The sequence below is a fragment of the Nerophis lumbriciformis genome, linkage group LG26 (genome assembly GCF_033978685.3).
Source record: "Nerophis lumbriciformis linkage group LG26, RoL_Nlum_v2.1, whole genome shotgun sequence".
Lineage (NCBI taxonomy): Eukaryota > Metazoa > Chordata > Actinopteri > Syngnathiformes > Syngnathidae > Nerophis > Nerophis lumbriciformis.
The window spans coordinates 24,449,616-24,475,180 of record NC_084573.2 but is presented as its reverse complement, the minus strand read 5'-3'; the positions used below and the strand labels follow the sequence as shown (position 1 = coordinate 24,475,180).

At 37.9% G+C, this 25,565-nt stretch overlaps 1 protein-coding gene across 10 annotated transcripts in view; it reads right to left on the bottom strand.

Moving 5' to 3' along the window:
• The window catches only part of max (myc associated factor X), a 34,047-nt gene extending 14,814 nt beyond the window's left edge, over window positions 1–19,233 (bottom strand). For 2 of the 10 annotated variants that reach the window (XM_061987137.2, XM_061987138.2), the window contains exons 1-4: window positions 18,988–19,233; window positions 18,690–18,716; window positions 7,446–7,582; window positions 1,839–1,946 (exon numbers count right to left, since the gene is read on the bottom strand). In XM_061987137.2, the coding sequence (XP_061843121.1) occupies window positions 1,839–1,946; window positions 7,446–7,460 (123 nt within the window). In that variant the 5' untranslated portion in view covers window positions 7,461–7,582; window positions 18,690–18,716; window positions 18,988–19,233. Of the gene's footprint in view, window positions 1–1,796; window positions 1,947–7,445; window positions 7,583–18,689; window positions 18,717–18,987 lie in introns of all 10 variants that reach the window. The other 8 variants (XM_061987135.2, XM_061987136.2, XM_061987133.2 and 5 more) reach the window with 7 other exon arrangements.
• Between the last annotated feature and the right edge of the window lie 6,332 nt (window positions 19,234–25,565).

Below are 25,565 nucleotides of genomic sequence, written 5' to 3'. Positions count from 1 at the left end.
GGAACAAAAACAACATAAGAATTGGGTCTTTTGAACAGTGAAGTGTAAATCCAGCCCAACACAACAAGCGCCACAGGGTTCCCAAGGCCATGTCCACAGAAAACATAGGCATTTTTAAAAATAAACTAACCATGTCCACACGAACACAGCTGCTATGCGTTTTGGCCTTTCATTCACATTCTTTAAAATCTTGCCATTTGGTCACATTTAGGGGTGTCCTGATACAACTTTTTCACTTCCGATACCGATATTGGAGCCTTGGAAATTTGTTGATACGATATCAGCAGAAATCATGATAGATACTTTAATCATTTTGTAGCGTGGAATGTTCGAAAAGGCTTGATAAAGTGAAATTACTTTTTTTTGTAACAAAAACAATTTTGGATATAAAAAACACTAACCTTATGACAGATTTATGCTGTTGAAGTGGAGTGGTAATTGTTTTTGGTGACTCCTACTGGGCACGATAATCCACTGAGTTAAGCGCACGACACAGTAAATTGAATGATCCTGACACGTTTGTTACTGGATACTTTAATTGGCTTCTGCATTAGAGACTTTGAATGTGTAAGTAATATGCAACTATAACTATTTGATACTTGTTTACATTAACAAATGTGCTGTTTTAGAATGCAATACTGTCCAATCAAGGACACTTATTACGTATGTTTAGCTTGTGAGCTTATGTGTCGTGTACCTGCTAGCTCATAGTAGCCTAAAATACATGGAAAGAACAACCATGTGTGCTTATTGGAGGCCATTTAGACGTTGGCTGGCAGTCCTGTATTGCACAAGTAAGCATGCTGCAGGACTGCTTGTATCGGACATTTTAGATGCAAGAAAATATCATCCTATACTTGCTTTTTTACTGGTATCGGACTGCTAATTAGAGGTGGGACTCTTTGGAAACCTCACTATTCAATTACGATTCAAAAGCTACGATTCGATTAAAAAACGATTGTTGCTACACCTTTAATTTGATGCAGTTTTGCATTTCTTTTCGTTTCACTAAAAAAGTGTTTATTACTTGTGACTTTTAAAAACAGTGCATTTGTAATAAGAAAAAGTTAAATTAATTCCCATCACATTTAAACTGGAGCATAAGTACCCTATAGTAAAGGAGCTGGTCGGATTCCTCGGTGAGGTGGCTCGCTGCAGTCAGCCAAATTTTAGAACGGTTTGCATTACTTTATTTACAATAAATAAATCGATTATTGATGTTTACTAATCGATTTTATAATCAACCATGTCTGAATTGCGATGCATCTAAAAATCGAAAATCTACTGATAAGACATCAACATCGGATCGGAACACCCCTAGCCACAATTGTGCTTTGTCATCAGATTGTTGACTCAGCAGGACAAGAATATTAGCATGACGTCTCCAATTTAGAAGATTGTGACATTTTAGTCGTTAGTTTTGGAGTAAGCACATCCCAATTGTGGCCTCAGCCCTAATATTCATCACTCTGCTCTATGTTGGCTGTGCAATGGCCCACAGGGACCTCTGAAGCGGCTCCCACAGCAAACAAGCCTCCCCCATCGCACTACACCACCCACCCAACTGGTTTCCAGGGGAGGGGCGCTCTCGTAATGCTGTCTATGTCGCGGATGTCAAAACAGGAAGTGAGCAGCGACATTTCCCCGTAATAACTTCCTGATGCTGGCCCAAGCAGTTAGACATGCAGCTTCTACCGCCTTCTCCCCCACTTTTCATTTACTATTCCCACACTTTAACATGATGTGAGTGACATTGAACAAACAGTGAAGACAAGTAAAAAAAAAAGTATATATACCTTACTCTGGGATGTTTCTGTACCACTATTGGGGCTACCAACCTTTTCTCCCTGCAAGGCAGGTACAGAATCCCGGAGGCTGTGAAAGCTGTCTTTGATGTGGTCCCTACGCTTGCGCTCCAGCGCATTGTGGTGTGCCCGTTTGTCTGCCTGCAATGAGAGAGTCACAAGGCCTTCAGCCGGGCAGCACAGCAGCGTGGGTAGACGGTGGCGGGCGGCCGTGCGGCGCTCGGCCAACACTGACCCCGCCTGCTGCCTAGCGCCACTCGGCCTTTTGGAAGGACATGTGCATCGTGCTTTCAAGTGGGTTTTGTTTTTTGATGACGGAAAATTACTATGGCAACAGAAGTGGACAATACGCTGAAGGGCAAGGCTGCCATGTTAAAGAAGGGGGAACAAATCTGCATTATCTATTAATATACAGAGTGACCCAAAAAAATTAATAAATCTGTTAATTTAAAAGGCTTTCTTTTTCTTTTTCAGAGTACGGTATACAATTGAGTGCATACAATCTTTTGTGTATGAAATCTTTCCCAAAAGGTCTTTGTCAACAAAGGAAAATACAGTTTGCATGGAGGCCTAGTTCTCTAACACATAGGTGTCCAACTCAAGGCGCACCGTCATTTTATGTGGTCTGGCATGTCATTTTATGTGGCCCGATGCATAATTTTGTGGGGCCCGACGCATAATTTTGCATGGCCCGACGCGTTATTTAGTGTGGCCTGACGCATCACACACACAGGTGTCAAACTCAAAGCCCGGGGGCAGATCTGGTCCACCGCATCTTTTTGCCTGGCCCGCCATATCATTTAGGACGATCTACTGCATCATTTGGGGTGGCCCGGCAGGCCGCATCATTTAAACTAAAAAATTCCATGAATTAAACACAAATGTCGCTATTCGGTCTTTGCAGTGAATTATCGCACTTTGTTTTGAAACACAAGTTGCAGGGATTTTTACAACAAACTACGTGTCCAGGAGACTATTTCCTGCAGAAAAATATAAATATCCCTTTCACATTGAGCAGCAAAGCAAGATATTGTCCGAGACCAACTATTGCTTTTAATTCAAAAGGCTAATAAAGCTGAGTCTGTAGTAGGGCTGGACAATTTTAATCACGATTTAAATGTTGGCCTCTCACCATCATTAAAAAATAATAATCAAAAAACGATGAATAGGCCGTGCAATGTGCATGCTTATAACGATGAAACGGATGAGTGAAAAAAGACCATGTCTACTAGAAGTTTGGGACCTCACCCTGGTTATCGGTACTTTTTATTTGACACAGCGCTAGTATGCCAATCAATAATCACTGAACTCAATAAAAAAGTAAGGTCATATGATTTCCGCGTTCACGTAACCAACAAAACGTTATCCATTGTTAAACACAGACTATCAAGGAAATTGTAAAAATCTGTCATCGTGACGAGAAGGAACATTTGTTTGGGAACATTCATCCACAAAACACGTCCTGAACTAAACAATGTTGAGACGGCCACAACTAAACTAGGAAGCTAAAAATAGCAAGAACAATCCATACACCCAAAACATCTGCTTGTGTTGTTGTGAACGACACCATCGATGCAAGATCAATGTACAAACAGCTTCATACGCGATTTTAACAGTCTCATGTCGCCTCGTTACTCGTCAGCACACTTTCCCCCATCACAATAATAGCGCAATGCGCAACATCCGGTCTGACTGTGCTAACAAAAGAAAGGTTTCACAAGCATAATGTACTTAAAAGCGCTTATTGATACATTTACACAATTATGCTTTGACTTAAAATACTGGTCAAAATTGTCTAAAGATGTATTGCTCCAATAAAAGTGAGGATTTTTACATTTAATAATGAACATTTTATAAAATGTTATACATGACATAAAAAGACAATACTCATGTTTTCATATTAATAAATAATCGTGTTATTAATCGTGATTTCAATATCAATCAAAATAATCGTGATTATTATTTTTGCCAAAACCGTCCAGCCCTAGTCTGTCGTGATAAACTTCCACTATTCCATTCCACAGAGTTGTTAAACCTCTGATACTACCGCCGAAGCTATAAAATTGCCACGTCCCCACCATTTTGTGACATTAAAAACTTTACAGGACGCCTGAAGGGGGCTGATGTTGTGGCTGTTTGCCCTTTAGGTGTTGTACAACCATCTGTCTCAAAGCTAACGACTACACCAACCCCCCAAAACACCTCCCAGCTTGGAGTACACAACAACCAGTAGATGCACATTTAAGTTTAAAGGTAAGCTAGTAAGTAGCCATTTTACATTAGGATATCTAATCATTTGGTTACAATACAATTACCAAAATAGCCGGTACAGCTCCACTTTCAAATAACATGTATGAGACGTACAGGACTGTGTCAGTGTCAAATTAGCTAAAGACACACCCTGCATTACCTGACTAGACGCAAAATTGTCTCCCAGTCTGAGGACAAAGACACAACCACATGATGCAACGCCGCGTGGGCCAATCAGCTGCTGCTGCTGTACTTGTTTTTGGCCCGGCTATCAAAACCATGGGTTGGTTTTGATTCCGTGCAAATCTGTAATCTTAAAGTAGTGATCGTGCCATGGAACAAACATGACAGCATACAGATAGGAGTGTGTATCACGTCTGGTGGGTGCGGCTGTCAGCTTTTTCCATTCTTGATGTGAAATGAAAATGACTCCTGAAAGAGGAGTAATTAGCATCAATGTCATGAGGCCATAATTAAAAACAGTCTCCTACAACTAGACCATCACCCACAAAGTTTATCTCGATGAGCCCCGCAAAGCATCAAAGAGACAATTTCACCACAAACGCCAGCTTCAATCACGGACTAACAACAAACAAGCATGTTACAACTCTGATATGCCTTCATTAAAACTGACAAGACACAAACACGCGTCCTCCTGATGGCGTGTCATTACAAGGCTGGCAGCCATTTTCATACTCTTTGTAGGTTGTAATGGTGAAATACAGTTTTGTCACTCTTATTTCTCATCATACACCTGTTAATTGTTGTGCATATGTTGACAGTCACAAACACACCTACAATACCTTTAATGACTGAATCCACAGGCATTGTCTATTCAAAGATCTGACCTGGAACAGCCTGGAAATACTACATAGCGATCAAGTATTTCATCTTTTCTTACAAAATGTATTTGTTCTTTCCCTTTGAATAGAAAAAAATACATGTACTGCATGCAATTATATATCTTTGAAACCGAAATATTACAAAATATTGCAACACAATATATATACTATCATACAATTTTAACTATGACTTATAATTTCAAAGCAAGTTAATAATCAAATTGAACACTGTAAAAATGACAATAGTTTTTACGGGAGAAAAAAGGCAGCGCAGTTGTCAAAATCTTACGGTAAAAAATTGTGGTATCTTTTTTCCTTTACAGTAATATACCGTAAACATAACAACCAGGTCAGCTCACTAGTCAGAATTTTATTTAAAAAAAAACTGTGGAACCTTTCTTTATCTGCAGTAATACACTGTAAAAACAACAGTAGATTGTACGTAAAAAAATTGCCAGCTCAGTGGTAAGAATTTTACTGAAAAAAAATTTTTTTTGCATTTACAGTAGGGCTGCAACAACTAATCGATTAAAAAAATAGTTGGCGATTAATTTAGTCATTGATTCGTTGGATCTATGCTATGCGCATAGGCAATTTTCTTTTTAAATTTTTTATAAACCTTTATTTATAAACTGCAACCTGTACAAACAGCTGAGAAACAATAAACAAAATAAGTATGGTGCCAGTATGCTGGTTTTTTTCCAATAAAATACTGGAAAGGATAGAAATGTAATTTGTCTCTTTTATCCGAATATTAATCGATTAATCGAAGTAATAATCGACAGATTAATCGATTATCAAATTAATCGTTAGTTGCAGCCCTAATTTACAGTAATACACTGTAAAAACAACAACCGTAGATTATATGGTAAAAGAAAATGGTAGCTCGGTTGACAAGAATTTTACCCTAAAAAACAGTGGCACCTTTTTTCCATTTATAATAAGACAGCTCAGTAAGTCGCCAGAATTTTCTGGAAAAAAAACAGCCATCTTTTTAAGCATTTTTTTGTGATACGCCTTAAAACAACCACAATAGACTTTACAGTAAAAAACTGGCAGCTCAGTCGGCAGAATTTTACCGTGAAAAACTGGCACCGTTTTTCATTTCAGTAATTATTGTAAAAAACACATTGTACGGCAATATCAACATCCCGCCACCTAGTTTATTTTGGCCCACCACATTATTTAATGCAGAGGTTCCTAATCTTTTTGACATAGGGGCCCAATTTTTCCCACTATAAAAGGGACTGGGGCCAACTCACAAATTAACACTAAATTTGTAATCTTACTCTTGATTTTAGTCGTATCGAATAATTATATTTAACCTACTTACAGTTTAACAAGGAATGATATGAAATTGTGTGTTAATCACAAAGATTATTAATTTAACACATAGAATTTAGGCTAAAATCAGGCTGATTATACAAATAAGTACTAACCAATTATACTGCATAGGAAAAGACTTATACAATTATGTTGTGCTAACAAACTAAATTAACAATGAATATGTTTCTTAACTAAACTGTCAACAAAATTAAAGTACAAATGAAAATACAGCATCATCACTATAGTCATAATTTTTGAATAATTTAAGAAACTTCTCTATGATTTTAGCTCCAGGCTCCCGTTTGTTTGAGCTTGGCATTACTGCTAAGTGTACTACAACGGAGTACTGCTGCAGCATATACGTACCACAGCTGAGAAACAGATATTTTTTGCGGCCCTCGAACGAGCGCTCGTGGCCCAACAATGGGCCCACCTCTTTGTTTGAGGAAACACTGTGCTAGGTCGCAGGGATCAAATTCAAGGCTCGACACGTCACTTAACGTGGCCCGGCACGTCATTTAATGTGGCCTGCGCAAGGACGGAAATAATGAATTTGTTCTTTAAATTTTGACATAAAAATGTATTGCATTGCATATTGCATATGTTCTGCACTTAAATATTATTTGATCATGCAATAAGATGTTCCAAGCATTTTTGTGTCATCAAATATACGTAAATATCTGCTTGTTACCTTGATTTATGATTTCAAAGCAAGGTATCCCTCAATCTGTTCAAAAAATATATAATAATCAAAGACCTGTGCAAATGGTGTGACAAGGCTATTATGCGTTTATATTAATATATATACTGTTACAAACGGCCATAATTGCAATGTGGCCGTGAATAAAAACAAGTTTGACACCCCTGTGCTAAATGCTCTAAATTACAGGCTTTGTTTTCAAAATATGATAATAAAGTATGACAGTGTATGTCTGTATGGAATATTATCACATCAACCAAGGGAATAATAATATTTTGGGGAATGAAAATGTAATGTAATAAAATATTAATGGATCTAATGTCCAAACAATCATGTATCTCTGTACTATTAAGATGTGACGGGTGCCTTCCATGCTGCGTTTGTGGCTCAGCACATTCGTCACCATGACAAACAGGTGTTCAATTACTGCGCCACCACTATCAGTCTGTCATAACAGATAGTCCTTTCACCCCCCCCCCTTTTTCTCTGTGACACTGCACGCTCCCTCCATTCTATTCATACCTGACCATGGTGCATTACATAAGTGCTCCAGGTGGCGAGAGGAAGGAGGGAAGAACTGGTAATTCTTCGCTTTGTCCTGCGGACAGCGTGGAAAAACTCGGACAAAAGACAGGCGCTCCAGTCGATGAATGACACCCCTGTTCCAAAAATAAAGTTACAAATAAATATGTTGGGTTTCTTACACTCAGGCTGCATATTAGCTGAGGAAAATGTTTAAATGTCCAAATATATTCAGAAAATCATACGCCTCCGCTCCAATGAAAATCATATACCTTCAAATTCTGTATTTTTTTTGTTTTAAGTGAAACGGTTTGGAGATACGTGCTTTTTATTGGACAAGCAATGATAAAGCTTATGAATAACTGATGCTATTTCACACAATGTATCAAAACAACGTTATGTTTTCATGCGTTCAAGTAGCATGTTAGGGAAATTATGTAAATGCTTCTTAACCTACTTGAAGAAAATGTTGCTGAAGGGATCTATTTTTAGTGCTGTTTCTGTCACTTATTATTGTTGAGAGATCACCTTTACCAAAAAATACCGCATTTATTCTAACGACAAAAATTCTAATGTTAGCAGGACGGGAGTATCTGATCCAAATTACGATTGTTCTGCCTTGCCTGCGACAAATGCTATTTTAGTTTGTTGATACTAGGGAAGTGCCGACTAATAGGCCCATTTTTGTGGAACAAGTACATGATCGGCCATCGATCCCCTCTGCTTTATCAGAATCAGAATCAGAATCAGCTTTATTGTCATTACGCAAGGTAACGAGATTGAGATTTACTTTTTAGTCCCCCAGCTGACAAGCGGCTAGCAGCTAACTATGTCTCTACATGCAGTGAGGAGCCGTTCCTTTAAGTTAATAATTACTTCCATTACGGAAAATCAACTTTTCTTAAACATGTTACACATCGAGAGCAAGCCAGAAGTAGACATGCTAATCATTAAGCTAGCATCTAAAATATTTTGAAAACCACACATGAAATTAGTGATTAGTGTAGATGGAAGTATGTTACAGCCGAAAGTAAGAGGTTAGTAACAGGAAATTACCAAGTAAATTAACAGTTAGAGAGAGGATAACACAACAACACCTGTTGGGTTGTCATTATTGTTGCGGCCAGGACTACCCATGAGAGGATGGCAGATCAATGGATAAAATCGGTGGTGTCGATACCAAGAGCCGTATCAGTATCAATACTAGAGTGATTGGAGTAATATTTTTATTTTTGTCGTTTTTATGAACTCCCAAAGAATTTCCCCAACTATTTACTTTTGTTTAGTTGACTTTTTTTGTTTAACAATTGTATGTAATAAAATATAATAAGGAAATAATTGAAATATTGTGTTGACATTGTCAAACTGTCAATAGCACTCATAAATAAATTTAAATATTTACTGTTAGTACAGTTGGAACTAAAAAAAATGTAATACCGTATAAAGGTTAGTTTATAACAGCAATTAGATTTACATTGTGAAACTAATAAATGACATAGGCTCATAACGCGCAACTCAAGGTATTTCAAGACTTATTTTGATAGAATTTTGATGATGACTTACAGCTAATAAAAACTTCAAATTGAACATTTCTGAAAATGTTTTTGTTGTAATCCACGTTCATCAAAATTAGAGCAATACAAGCTTTACATATTTCACTTTGTATGTATTATTATATCACATTAGTTTCACATTTGAAGTTGAATTTCTGAAATGAATAGACTTTTACACAATGTTCTAATTTTTTTGAGTTTCACCTGGACATGTGATCAATATTGGTATTGGCCGATATCAGTCATGGATGAGCCTGATTGGAACATCCTTAATTGATACCGAAAAACTGTATCTTTAGAAACCCTGGAAGGTATGTTACACACTACCAAGGAGGACGACTCCATGGTTTTATTTTATTAATTTCCAAAACTGCAACAGTGAGACTTTCATAATTAACACATGTAATGGTGGTATAAACTTAATGTGAGCTGTCTAATTACATGAGGTGGCAAAGGCAGGGGTGTTTGTTGTCGTTAATGAACGTTCACGTGGTTTTATGGGGGGAAGAATACCACTTTGTGTCATTATCGTCTTTGGAGACATAACAAGCCGGATGTGTTTTTGTTGCTCATAAAAAAAGGCTGACAGTCAATTTCCAGGTGTCAAAACCAGACAACAGCAGAATGTTGTCAACATGGTCATACTAACTTCACCCAGGCTAAGTCTGCTCGCAGGAACATTTGGAAACCGGCCAAAACACAATAAAATAAATAGCCTAATTTGTGAGACTTCATCCCAGTGAGCCCAAAAACAGCGATAAAGCTAAAATGACCACAGAACTAAAAACAAAAGGAAACTTACTGTGGCGTTGCGTTAACCTAATGACAAAACTGTCAGTATAATGTGTCTGCAGCGACAATAACGAAAATGGAGAACTGAATTCCACACTCCGTTTATAAATCAACACTTAGATTTCAAGTTAACCATTTATCCGTTTCATGTTTTGCTATACAGCGATTACCTTATTTTTATGACAGTTTAAAATATTAAAGGTCTCGCATTATACTATTTTTAAAAAGTCTCAAAAGTCCCACAATAGTGGATTCAAAGCCATGATGCTGTAATAGCGAGTAAGACCGAATGGTCACTGCGGCAATAATCTACGCCAACTAATGTAATATAAAGCTTGTATCTCGACTTTTCGTTATCAACTTAAATTATAACAATTAGCTGAGAGATCTCTTATCTCAAAACACTCAGAAGTTGAGGTACCACTGAGGTTTAAAAATGCTACAGTATTACTGTGTCTGTAGCTTTAATGCTTTTGTCCATGCCTCTCTCTGGACAGAGTGAAAGCGCTATTGTGCGGTTAACCCACTTTTTACATTTACATTGTAACTTCGCACTTGATCAGCGTGATGCCGTACATAAGATAAAACACGGCATTAGAAACAATAGTCGGAAAGGACAGGAGTTAGCTTGTTTTTGACGACCAAATAAGGCAAAATCCACCAGCTAAACTATGTCGATTTTTCTAAACATATCATTTTAAAATGTATTTTTCTTTTTGATGACGCTACAAAGATTTGGTGTTGTTTTGTTGTTATTGCTGCTATTTGACTGTCTTTTATTTACATAGTCGGAACGTAACAATATGAAAATTTCATATCACAGTTATCGTGACCAAAATTATCACAGTTATGATTACGGTATTGTTGAAATTGCTCAAAAAGTACTTACATGATGAAATCTTTTGACCAAGTTATTTTTTTAGTAACTAAATTAAATACACACAGTTACAAAATCCACTATTTTGTCTTTATATATTTAGTCTTAGTATTTTACCTGCTTTAATGTCTAAGTTTTTATTGTTTAAAATATTGGTTTGTAATGTAGCACTTTATTTATTATAAATGTATTTTTTTAAAGTGCAAAACAAAATATATTAATATATTTTATTATTTCTGGCGGGCGTCGTGGCATCCTGCTCTGTTCAGCAGTCTGTGAACGCATTGTAAAAACACCTCCGTATTAATTTCTTTTTTTTTTTTAAATATATAGAACAAGCACTCTGTTCGAAGAGACTACAGGTTGTAGGTTCAATGTGCACAATTGAATAGCTTAGTTGCTCAGACAGTAATGTTTGTATAACTTTAGTTTGGGCTATGTCGTTTTTAATGTGGAACGACGTCCATACAATGTCTCTTGTTTTCATGTTAGCATTTAAACTAGCGAGCCGGCGGCGCCAGTCAGTTTATGAGTTTATCAAAGTGCTGATATCAATCATGGTTTTTCCATAAGTTTTACCGCGGTTTTCAATTTTACCGTTTATCGTTACATCCATGGTTGGTATTGCTGCTATTTTGACTTTGTCTTTTGTTTACATAAAATATATACTTTGTTTTAATCAGCTCTTTATCTGTAATTGCTTAAAAATAGACACTAGTTGAAAAGGTTATTTTTGTCCACGGGTTTTAAATAAATATTTTTGAATGAAGTAGTCATCTTTTTTGTCATAATTGGTAATTAACACTTGCCTAAAATATCGCAAGCTAAATTTAAAAGCCGATGGTTAAATTAGAGCCACTGAATAGAGATGTATACCTCATCGTCCGATTAGTCGACTAATCGTTTAGTCGATGACAAGTTGACTATCAAAATATTCCTTGGTTGTAGCCCTAAAAAACTTACGCAAGCCAACTGTTTACGTGAGCAGCTTGTTACTAAAGTAAATTCAGTGTTTGTTGAAAGGGACAAGCGGTCGAAAATGGATGGAGGGATGTTTGGACACACTTTGGTTACAATACCGATAGCCAGAAAGTAAACTAGTAGTTGAGTGTGGAATAAGGCTGGCCATATGGCTGTAAAAACTGTATCACGATACAAGTGTTTTATATAAATATATATCGATAATTAATATTTTTTATGCTCTATCAAAAATACGGACCAGAGAAAAAATATATTAAATGTAAACATCCATTCATCCATCCATTTTTTACTGCTAAAAATGTAAACATTTTTATGTACAATGTAACCAATGGAAAACGCAAACAATCAATGTAAACAAAATTCTAAAATCACATTGAACACTTAACAATATCCTCTTAAAACTAAGGTGCAAAAATAAGGAATATGTAAGAAATGCTTAATAAAGTGTAACAAAAGAGTGCAAAGTGTGAAAATGTAAACCTAGAGAAACCTAAGTACTATTTTCTGTAGGCTTAGTATCAGAAAGTTACAGCTGTGCTCTAAAAGGTGAGCACCTAAAATGGTGTGGTATTACCGGTCTTGGTGGGGACGAGTGCCTTGCATAATTTACAGACCACATTTGTCTGACTATGGTCCGTTTTAAAAAATCCCCAAAACTGCCGAGGTGATTTTTCCCAGTTTTACCGATAATTTCTTCCGCCTCTGCAGCACTCATTTTTACTTTCTCTTCTCACTCCATGCAAACAATCAACTGCGAGACAACAAGATGACGCAACCAAACTTGATAGATACAGTTACCTGATTGGCTCTTAGCGTGTCCCTTTCTTCGATACCAGAGAGCGAGTGTCTTGAAAAAATGATCGACCGTTTTTTTCAAAATAATTGTTGATATCGATTACGTGTCTATCGCGATATATTTTGATATTGTTTTATCGCTCAGCCCTAGTGTGGAAAAATCGTGCATTAACCAAAATCGAGGTAAAAATGTTCACTAGCTTGTGATCAACGCCCAGCCCTAGTTTCAATTTGTGACGCCATGAAGACCTGTAACTTCATAAGCGGAGATTAGACACAGTCTAATGGTGGAGCTTCAGGCAGGGATGGAAGGGTGGCGCCCCTCCATTCAGGATGAGTCATGGTTTCTGCAAACTTTACAAGACCCACCATTAGGGATGATGTTCGAAACCGGTTCTCCGATAAGAAAAGAACCGATTCCGTGGACTCGAATCCCTTTTTGAGAACCGGTTCCCGTTATCGAGGCCACTATAGTAAAGAAAAAGAGTTGGTTCTTTATTCAAATCCCTGGGAACGAATCCCTTCCCACAGGAAATGACCTGTGGGACGGCAATGTTATGCCCATTTGATTGTAGACTCTTACTGACACCTTGTGGCGATATGAAAATACTACGCGTCATTAGTTTGGGCACTTCCGGGTTGGCGACGTCAGTTCAGTTCATGAGACAATTGAGAAGTAGACAAGTTATGTTAGCTCTTACAAGCCTTGGAAAAGATAAGTCTGTAAGTAAACTGTTTAACTTGTTTATGTCACTCAATATTAAGGTGGAAAGTGGTTAAATTTGATACTAAGATGTTTATTGAAAAACGATTTTTGTGCACTGTTTCAATGGATGTTTTGAGGACTTAAAATGGCTGCCAGTCGTGTATTTCCACCATCGAAATAGTTTCAACACTTTCAGAAGTATTTGTTTGATGATGGTACTGTATATTTGTGTGAAGCCAATATTTACATATTGTGTATTAAATTTCAGTATGTTAATTGAATCACATAGCTTATAAATTTGTCATTGTGTGTATTTCAGTTTAAAAAAAAAAAACAGTGCAGTGCAAGACAAAAGTAAAGATAGGAAAAGACAATAAACAATAAAGAGCCTAAATGGATTAATCTGCTTTGGAACTTTATTAGACGTCTTGGATTGTTTGTTAGCTGTCTGCCTGTGTGTGTAGTTAGTATGTTTCAATAGCAGCAGAAGTGCACTTTTTGGAGAGCTGTATTATTTTCAGTTTTGTGCCCAAGGGACTGATTTTATTTAACACTATATTATTATTCATACACCTATAGTGATCACAGAGACAGGTTGTTTTTGTGTTACTGTATATATTTGTTTTTCTGAAAAATCCCACTTAATATACTTTGGGTAACAACAGTCAATATTTTTTTTTTTTTTTTTTAGGGGGGTAACAGTCAAAATTTATTTATTTTATTTTTTTCTTATAAAATAAAAGTGAGCTTTTGCTAAACCAAATGTTTTTTTCCATATACAACAACCTATCTGGATTCGATAAGAGAATCGATAAGGAATCGGTTCGATAAGAGGATTCGATAATGGGCTCGAACTCGATAATTTCTTATCAAACATCATCCCTACTCACCATAGTGATTTAGTAGGTGTAAAAGATTTTTTTAAATGCTGTGCTGTATGACTAGCCTTATTTTCATTCTCACATTTTACTTTGCGGCATGCAAATTTACAAGTGGATCGACGATGTTGTCTCCAAGTGTATAACCGTCCACCAACGTCTTTAGTCCCTTGACAACCGAGTACAAGCTAGATGAGTAATTTAACATGAGTGGCAGTTCATATAAACATTACAGCGGAGCGGCAAAGCGCAACGAAAAGGAAAAACGAGGGACCACTGTAGTGGTTGTGTACTCTTCTCGACTATGACTTTATCCTACAGCTCCGAGAGGGGTACAAACCCAGATTGTTGGTATGGGAGGCAAGCGGATAGCACAGGCTTTTAAAGGACCCGGCTCTGATTTGTCCCGCCACTGACAGTCTCTAAGGACACGTAACCTGAAGTCAATTTTGCATAATAGGGGGACCTTTAACAAGTGCAAAGCATAAAGCGGACTTGCCTCCTTCACTCCACTTCCTGAAACACCACATCATTCTGCTTCGGTTTCAGCAGATATTTTTACACTTGTTGACATTTTTCTTTACATGCTTAGTAAATACCAGCCCTCATGAATATTATTGAGACACATCTTGACAAAGGTATTCAATCAATTTCCTACTTAAAGGGGAACTGCCCTTTTTTTAAATTTTCATTCAGAATCCTCATGAGAGACAAAAACACATTTGCTTTTTTAATGCATTCCACTTCATAAATAAACCTAAATAAAAGTCACCTAACAATAGAGTCAATGGGAGCTCCTCTTTTACGCCCATAAAATCTATCAATCAATGTTTATTTATATAGCCCTAAATCACAAGTGTCTCAAAGGGCTGCACAAGCCACAACGACGTCCTCGGTACAGAGCCCACATAAGGGCAAGGAAAAACTCACCCCAGTGGGACGTCGATGTGAATGACTATGAGAAACCTTGGAGATGACCGCATATGTGGGTAACCCCCCCCCCCTCTATTAAAAAACATCCAAAGTGTGCCAACAATACTTTGTTTACATGTATATAGCGTATATAGCATTATAGCGATATTGTTATTGTAAGCGCTACCATTAGGGACCTATTTTTAGCAGCGCTTTGATCTCAGAGTTAAGTGGTTTTTGCTGCTATATTGAGCCAGTGAGCTGCTGCAATGCCTCAGAGTTGGTGAAAGTTGGTTCTAGATTATAAATCATGCCTCTCAACTGGATAGTAGAAGGTTGTGGCCATAAAACAAGAAGGTGGTCAACTTTGACATTCGCAACAGTTGTGGCAACTTTTTTTTAACCCTTTGTGTGGATTATAATGAATTCTTCATCTGAACGGAAATATATGAACACACCATCAGTCGGCACCCTGGAGAGAGCAGACATTGTACAGTAAGTGATTGTTTGCTGTCTGTCATGAAGTCTGCATGAGTAGTAGTAAGTAGTTGGTGAAGGGAAAAGCGAACATTGTGATGTGCCTGTGAAAAAAAAGCGCCACCGTATGCTTGAAATTAGCAACATATATAATATCACATGATACTATGAACGTGCCTATTACTGTTTTGTGTGGGTATTGATATTTAAGCTTGCTGTCGGGTTGTTGCTTTCTTTGAAAAAGATTGTTGAGTCATTACCCCCTTATTTTGTTGTTTGACTGCGCTTTATTTGTTTTAAACTATTGTAGTGGCGTTCTGTACAAAAAGTGCACTTTAATTTAGTGTTGTTTTGAAATGTCATCCTGGTGACATCATGCACAAAAGTGCACTTATAGCTTGTTTTAAAATGTCTCTGACAATCTTGCACTTTCTGTTCCGGAAATGACATGAATGTTTGTGCCACTGCTTAATAAATACAGTTTTGCTAAATTGACTTAGTTGTGATGTCCCTCTCTGCATGAAAGTTTAAAATGAGCATATATTAAATGCAGTATGAAGAAGAATGTTTTAATGTAGACACATAGAATCATCATACTGCTGTGATTATATGCATCAAGTGTTCATTCAAGGCTAAGGCAAAATATCGAGATATACATCATGTATCGCAATATGGCCTTAAAATACCGAGATATTTAAAAAAGGCCATATCGCCCAGCCCTAGTAGCTGTATGTATACTTTTGACCCAGCAGATTTGGTCACATTTTCAGTAGACCCATAATAAATTTATAGAAGAACCAAACTCCATGAATGTTTTTGTGACAAACAAGTATGTCCTCCAATCACTCTATCACAAAAAAATAAGAGTTGTAGAAATTATTGGACACTCAAGACAGCCGTGACAATTTTCTTTCTTGGCTGTGTACACTTAAAGGGGGAGCCATATAATTTTGTTGTACAATTGTATGACAATAAAGGCATTCTATTTTGTGTATACTGTATAAATATACACACATATACAAACCCTGTTTCCATATGAGTTGGGAAATTGTGTTAGATGTAAATATAAACGGAATACAATGATTTGCAAATCATTTTCAACCCATATTCAATTGAATGCACTACAAAGACGATGCCAGCAACACGTGACAAAGAAGTTGGGAAAGGTGGCAATAAATACTTATAAAGTTGAGGAATGCTCATCAAACACTTATTTGAAACATCCCACAGGTGAACAGGCAAATTGGGAACAGGTGGGTGCCATGATTGGATATAAAAGTAGATTCCATGAAAGGCTCAGTCATTCACAAACAAGGATGGGGCGAGGGTCACCACTTTGTCAACAAATGCGTGAGCAAATTGTTGAACAGTTTAAGAAAAACTTTTCTCAACCAGCTATTGCAAGGAATTTATGGATTTCACCATCTACGGTCCGTAATATCATCAAAGGGTTCAGAGAATCTGGAGAAATCACTGCACGTAAGCAGCTAAGCCCGTGACCTTCGATCCCTCAGGCTGTACTGCATCAACAAGCGACATCGGTGTGTAAAGGATATCACCACATGGGCTCAGGAACACTTCAGTAACCCACTGTCAGTAACTACAGTTGGTCGCTACATCTGTAAGTGCAAGTTAAAACTCTCCTATGCAAGGCGAAAACCGTTTATCAACAACACCCAGAAACGCCGTCGGCTTCGCTGGGCCTGAGCTCATCTAAGATGGACTGATACAAAGTAGAAAAGTGGTCTGACGAGTACACATTTCAAATTGTTTTTGGAAACTGTGGACGCAGTGTCCTCCGGACCAGAGGAAAAGAACCATCCGGATTGTTATAGGCGCAAAGTTAAAAAGCCAGCATCTGTGATGGTATGGGGGTGTATTAGTGCCCAAAACATGGGTAACTTACACATCTGTGAAAGCGCCATTAATGCTGAAAGGTACATACAGGTTTTGGAGCAACATATGTTGCCACCCAAGCAACGTTACCATGGACGCCCCTGCTTATTTCAGCAAGACAATGTCAAGCCACGTGTTACATCAACGTGGCTTCATAGTAAAAGAGTGCGGGTACTAGACTGGCCTGCCTGTAGTCTAGACCTGTCTCCCATTGAAAATGTGTGGCGCATTATGAAACCTAAAATACCACAACGGAGACCCCCGGACTGTTGAACAACTTAAGCTGTACATCAAGCAAGAATGGGAACGAATTCCACCTGAGAAGCTTAAAAAATGTGTCTCCTCAGTTCCCAAACGTTTACTGAGTGTTGTTAAAAGGAAAGGCCATGTAACACAGTGGAGAACATGCCCTTTCCCAACTACTTTGGCACATGTTGCAGCCATGAAATTCTAAGTTGATTATTATTTGCAAAAAAAAATAGAGTTTGAGTTTGAACATCAAATATCTTGTCTTTGTAGTGCATTCAATTGAATATGGGTTGAAAAGGATTTGCAAATCATTGTATTCCGTTTATATTTACATCTAACACAATTTCCCAACTCATATAGAAACGGGGTTTGTACATAAGGATTGTGAATGATAGGTACAATTCCAACAAAAAGTGCAGTTCTCCTTTAACATTGTCTGCAGAATTCGGTTGATTGCCTCGTCCAGGGAGTTTTTTCACCCCCCTCATCACTGTGTTGTGCAGCTAGCTATACGTCATTCATTTAGCCTGCCAGCCCCTCGGTGGCCTGTGGAGAGGACGGCTCTAATCACAGGCTGCAACACAGGAAAACATCCCGGCTGCAGCCCCTTTCCTGACACGAAAGCTTATCCGAGATGCAGCAGGCTGCACCATCAACGACATGAATGCAGCAATATGTAAAGAGATGACCTAGATGTGCAAGAAACGTGTTAAAGATGCAACAACAGTGCCTGCACATACATGACTTCATTGGTGAAATTGTTATCAAGAGACAAGCAGAAAAAAAAAATGCTGCAGCTTGGTAAAGCTTTGGTCTAAATATAGCTGCCGTGTTACCGTGTCCCTATGGCCGCGTAAAGCAGGATGGGGGATACCCTGCTTGCAATGCACGAACCACCGGTCGTAAAAATGAACAATTATATGACCGTGCAACACGTCACGTAATCTGGCTTGCTCATATGACCGAGGGCTTTCGCATTCGATTTGGAAAGTCAGCCCACACACACGTCCCACGCCTTGTTATTAAAAGGAACAGGCATTATCCGTGTTTTTGTGGAATCATTTTTTTGCAAGAATATGAAGCCAGTGTCAATAATGGACAAATCCCCCCCTCCCCGGTATTACGCACCACACAGTGATATCTCGGTGAGTCTTCCTGCAAAAGAACAGAACAAAAAGTACAATTGTAGACATAATTGTTTAGCAACGTATCTGTTTTGTTTGCACCGAAACTGCTTTATTTGACCAATAACATTGGACCGGTAGGATAATTCTAACAAGTCCAGACAAATACTTGAGAGATGATAGAAACAAGCACGAGCCAGCTTATCGGTAGCTAAAGCTAGCATGGTAGCTACTTCGGCTAAAAATGAACACAAAATACAAGCATTTTGAAAACGGGCGGAAAAAAGAGTGGCGGTACTCACGTCACTGTCGACTTCGATGTCGTCGTTATCACTCATTCTTCGACGGAACGGTGAAGTTTAAAGGGACGCGGGGCTTAGAAAAACAACATGGATCGCTTAAGCAGCCGAGCGGCGCTCTAAACAGGCGGACTGCTAGCAGCTCACGTTCTGTTTGGATAGCACGGAGGTGGCGGACCGTCTCCACGTGACTACACTCCACACGCCAGGGCTACCGCGTTCTAACGCGCATGCGCGTACCCCAAGGGGCTTGTGGGTAATGTGGTCTTCTTTTCAAGCTACGCCATAAAATATGGTGCTTTTCTGACGTCTGTGGCCATTTTTACTCACATTGAAAAAGTCGGTTATTATAACCAAGATTGTTGTTTACCGTTACGTTCACAAATGGCCTATTTATCCCCGGAGTTAACTGAATCGTAAAAATCAAACTACAACTCAACATGTGGCGGGTCTACGTGAGGCCACAACGCCCTGTTTTGTTCCGGTGCCTTGTGGGAAATGTAGTTAAGGTCGTATTACTATGTCATTGGACGAAAAAGGGCCAGGGCAGAGACACGTGGAATAGTAAAACGCTGTGTGTGTGTATATATATATATATATATATATATATATATATATATATATATATATATATATATATATATATATATATATATATATACATACATATATATATATCGAGAGAGAGAGAGAGAGAGAGAGAGAGAGAGAGAGAGAGAGAGTACATTATTGATTCCTCCAGGAGAGTTCCCTCAGGAAAATTTTAATTCCAGAAGATTTGAGATAGAATTTAAAATAATTTAAAAAGTAAATAATGAAAGCATAAATGGAAATAAAATAGAAAATGTAACAATAAGAATAAAAGTTAAATGTATAAAGTATGAAATGTAATTTTTACACACATACAGTATGTGTGTAAACAAATATAAATATATATATGTGTATATATATAAATATATATATATACATATACATATATATATATACATATATATACATATACATATATATATACACATATATATATACATATATACATACATATATATATACATATATACATACATATATACATATACAGTATGCATATATATACATGCATATATACATATGCATACATACTGTATATACATACATATATACATACATACATACATACATACATGTATATATACATATATATATACATATATATACACATGTATATATACATATATATACATATATATATACATATATATATATACATATATGTACATATATATGTACATCTATATATACATATATACATATATACATACATATGGGACGGCGTGGCGCAGTGGAAGAGTGGCCGTGCGCGACCCGAGGGTCTCTGGTTCAATCCCCACCTAGTACCAACCTTGTCATGTCCGTTGTGTCCTGAGCAAGACACTTCACCCTTGCTCCTGATGGGTGCTGGTTAGCGCCTTGCATGGTAGCTCCCTCCATCAGTGTGTGAATGTGTGTGTGAATGGGTAAATGTGGAAGTAGTGTCAAAGCGCTTTGAGTACCTTGAAGGTAGAAAAGCGCTATACAAGTACAACCCATTTATTTATTTATATATATATATATTTATACATATTTATATACTGTATATATATACATATACATATGCATATATGTAAACAAATATATCATTAAATAAACAAATTATTAGTTTTGTTATTTGACTATAATATAATAAATATAATGGAATGAGTGCTGTCTAATAATAATAATAATAATAATAATAATAATAATAATGGATTTGATATATATAGTGCTTTTCTAGACACTCAAAGCGCTTGTGAAAATGATCCATCCATCCATCTTCTTTCGCTTACCCGAGGTCGGGTCGCGGGGGCAGCAGCCTAAGAAAACAAGCTCAGACTTCCCTCCCCCCAGCAACTTGGTCAAGCTCCTCCCGGAGGATCTCAAGGTATTCCCAGGCCAACTGGGAGACACAGTCCCCCCAACGTGTCCTAGGTCTTCCGGTGGCTTCCCACCAGTCCCAACACCTTCCCATGGAGTTAAAAAAATTGTAGTCAGAATAATCACACTTTGAATTTGGATTAATCTCGGTTGATCACAGTAAATTACTTGCTGACATAATGATGTCAATATTTTAGGACAGGGTGGGATATAATTGACTTTATTTATCCCGCAATAGTGAAATTCTGTGCATGCTACGCAGATTTTTACAAACGGTAAAAAAAGGAAAACCCAATAAAAAAACTAACAATGAGTAGTAATAATAACACCACTATTACCATCCATGAACACATACACACATTGCACACTAAATGGTTGCCAAAAAACACAAATAAAAACTACATGAACTCTAATGTAAGTAAACATGGTTTGGGTGAGCAATAGCTGGTTGTAACACAAATTGTAAATAATCGACTCGTCTTCCTTTTTTGACAAAAATGTGCGCTAGATAAGGAGCTTATATTGTGGATTACTTTGCACAGCCAGCTCAGTAAATGTAAAAAAAAAAACATCATCCTTTCCCCCCGCAGGTCAAGAGGCGACCAGCAGCTGTGGGCGACACCCTGCCCTCCATCTCACTCCTGGCGGACCTTCCACTGATGCTGCCCATGAACAGTACTTTGTCATATTTCGGCATGCAAACAAACAATAATGTCTCAAAGCCGCACAGGCAAACGGGCTCAACCTATTAGAAGGTTGACAACACAACATGGCGCTGCTCCAATAATGCAATTCATGGCAGGCAATAATACTGTTGCATCTTTTCAAGGAAAAACATGGCGGAAAAAACAACAACCTATTCACTACAATCACCCCCCTTGACCTCGGAGAGACGGCGTGAGTTTCGCAAAGTTGCGGCCTGCCCGGCGCTCGTCGTTGCCTCGTCGGGTCTGGATTTGGAAGGGGGAAAAGGAGAGTTGAAAAAATGAGGCGTTTGACGCAGCAAAGTGCAATAATAGCATGCAGAGATCACCCCTCCCCCATGTCCTTACAGGGCTTGGCCTGTTTAACCAGCAAAGTGCCCTCCTTTGTGCCCCCCACCTTCCACCATACAGTCCACACACACTGGGGAAGGATCCCGATATGTTTTTTTGGGTTTTGTCCTACCCATTGTTGTCAATGAAAGAGGTGGTGGGGGGGAGGCATAACCCACTAGATTAGAGTTTATTATATTCACCAAGTGCTTCATTCTGTATCGTCAACTTTGCAGTGGAACACAACTTAACAAGGACTCCAGTGCTTTGTTGTTGTATTGTGCATAACATTTAGTATAGGAGGGTCCCAAATTAGTTCAACGAGTACCACAAAAACAATACTATGTACATAATCATTTAGACAGAGTAAGTTATAGATGGCATAGGTTGATAAGAATAGATCATTGATGGAAAATAATAAATAGGAGAATATCATAGAGTGTGATCCTGTGCAATGTAAAAACAATGACAGAAAACCAAAACAAATAAACGCTCAGTTCAGCACAGTTTTTTTTAAGATAAAAAAAAAAAGGGCAGAAAATTGAGTGATATTAAATGACTAGGAAGACAATGCAAAACAATGTGAATTTTGGGAGTACAATTTTTTCAAAAACACAGCAACCATTTACTAACATTATGTATACTATAGAAGAAAAAAATTAACAGTATTGCATTACATCATCAGTGTTGGGACTAACGCGTTACTAAGTAACGCTTTACTGTAACGCCGTTAGTTTCGGCGGTAACTAGTAATCTAACGCGTTATTTTTTTATATCCAGTAACTCAGTTACCGTTACTACATGATGCGTTACTGCGTTATTTTACGTTATTTTTTAATGTAGTATCGGCTAGAAACAGAAGAAGTGTCGTCCTTCTGTCTCGCAAGGAAAAGAAAAGGCGTGCTTTCCTCGACCGAGGAGCGGAGCGCAGGGGAGACGTTCCTCCAGGGCCTATGTACTTCGGGGCTAACACCCTTCACTTTACCCGGCAGTGGGTCTTTACAGCTCCGGACTCGAGGGTGAATGACGAGGTCGGCGGTTTGTTGCAATTTTGTGACTTTATTGGTGTCTTGCACGCAGCCATCCACCAAGCTAGAGCACCTGCACGCATCCACTGTTGCGCTCCCTCACCTCTCTCGCCCACTCACTCACTGACGTCACTCACCTCACATGCTGTCATTTTTTAAAGGGCCACACACACACACGCACGCACACGCTACTCTCATAACAACTAAAAAGACATCATGGCGAAGCCAGAAGTCGAGGTTCTTAACATGGATACATTGTCACTACTTTTCTTTTGTCGAGCACAAAGAAAATAACATTTTAGTTAAATGTAAGTTGTGTCTTGGATCAAAGATCCCATCTACTTAAAGTTAAAGTGACAATGATTGTCACACACACACTAGGTGTGGTGAAATTATTCTCTGCATTTGACCCATCACCCTTGATCACCCCCTGGGAGGTGAGGGGAGCAGTGAGTAGCAACAGTGACCGCACCCGGGAATACTGCCCAAAACAGCAATTCAAATCTGCTGAAACAGCTACATAAATGTAAATGGGTTATACTTGTATAGCTTTTCTACCTTTTTCAGGAACTCAAAGCGCTTTGACACTATTTCCACATTCACCCATTCACACACACATTCACACACTGATGGCGGGAGCTGCCATGCAAGGCACTAACCAGGACCCATCAGGAGCAAGGTTGAAGTGTCTTGCTCAAGGACACAACGGACGTGACTAGGATGGTAGAAGGTGGGGATTGAACCAGAAACCCTCAGATTGCTGGCACGGCCACTCTCCCAACTTCGCCACGCCACATAAGCAACATGCTTTGACGAAGCTAGTAAAGAGAGACACAGACTCCGATGCCACTTCACCTCCACCTAAGGATTTTAACGGAGGCAATGCTAGCCAGGACAACATTGATAGAGCCATTGCAGCGTATGTGCTAGAAGACATGCAGGCTATTTCTACAGTGGAGTCACCCGTTTTCTGGCAGCTAAATAGCATGATGCCGGCGTCAAACAACAAATGGCACAGAAAACATGTTCCAAGTACCTGGACAGTGAGTACATAAACATGGAAAGCGAGCTAAAGAAAACACTCCAAACTCTGCCTCTGCTCATCATTGAAGGTACACACTGTCAATTCTCTTATATACTATTTCATTCTAGAATTCTAGAGTGTTTGATTATCACATCACTCTAAATGTATAGACTATAAAGTTCACAAACATAAAGAGGGATGCTAGTGGGCCAGGCCAATCTTTCATTTTCTCTAAACTAAAACTGGGGAAATGTGTAGAGTCTTCTGGGCTTCACTACAGTGTTGATCTCCTGAATACATGATTTTATTTCACAATTCCTTGAGAGAAAAAAAATGCCTGATTAGGCTTTGTGTATGTCATGTGTGCCTTCCTTGGGTGAAGCCAGCTTTACAGCTATGTTGTTATTATGCGGTTTGTTACTTATGTATGTTATGTTGCAGCTATTTCAAATAGTTTTGTCAATTTGTTGTGGCCTGAAATAAATTGGCCCTTTGAAACATATCTTTGTCTTTGTGTGTTGTATGTAGACCACATTGCTTAGCAGAGTTCAGTGATGCAAATGCATGTCAAGTTGATCAACACATTGTATTATTCTCCAGTGCAATAACAGTACTGAAACGAAGGCTAAAAGGGCATTAATGGGAGCCTTAAAAAAAAGGAGAAAAAAATAAGTGACTAAATAGTTACTTTTCACAGTAACGCATTACTTTTTGGTGTAAGTAACTGAGTTAGTAACTGAGTTACTTTTGAAATAAAGTAACTAGTAACTGTAACTAGTTACTGGTTTTCAGTAACTAACCCAACACTGTACATCATATTGTATTACATTATATTATCCATTCCCATCCATTTTTTAACGCTTGTCCCGTTCGGGGTTGCGGGGGTGCTGGAGCCTATCTCAGTTGCATTCGGGCGGTAGGCGGGGTACACCCTGGACAAGTCGCCACCTCATCACAGGGTAGATGGACAGATAGACAGACAAATATTATATTATGTTGTATTATATTATAGTGTATATATTTTTATGTATGTTTGGTTATCATGTTTATAAAATGTTTTTCTTGAACAGTATTGTGTATTGTATTTTTTTTAAACATGTCTGAAAGGAACCATTGGATTACACTAAACAAAATACTAATTATATTATATACATTTTCCTGTATAGTTGGATATTATGCAAAATATATCAGAATCAAAACATTTTATTTTAACCTGGCTTCACTTGTATTATATTATTTTATATAATATGTAAAAACATATATTTTACATCCATCCATGGATGGATGGATGGATGAATGGATGTATAATATATGTTTTTATTGTTTATTACATGACATTATATTACTGCATATTATATTATATTATTTTATATTATGTTATATAATAGTATGGAAAAATAAATATTAATTATGCATGTAATGAATGCTGAATTAAATTATAAACCTAAAGCCAAGGAGCAACAATTAAAATGCAAAAATAAAACGTATTTTTAAGAGCAAATAAATATATAAATATAATAAAACAGATTATAAACAAAGATACTGCATTTTATTATGATTATT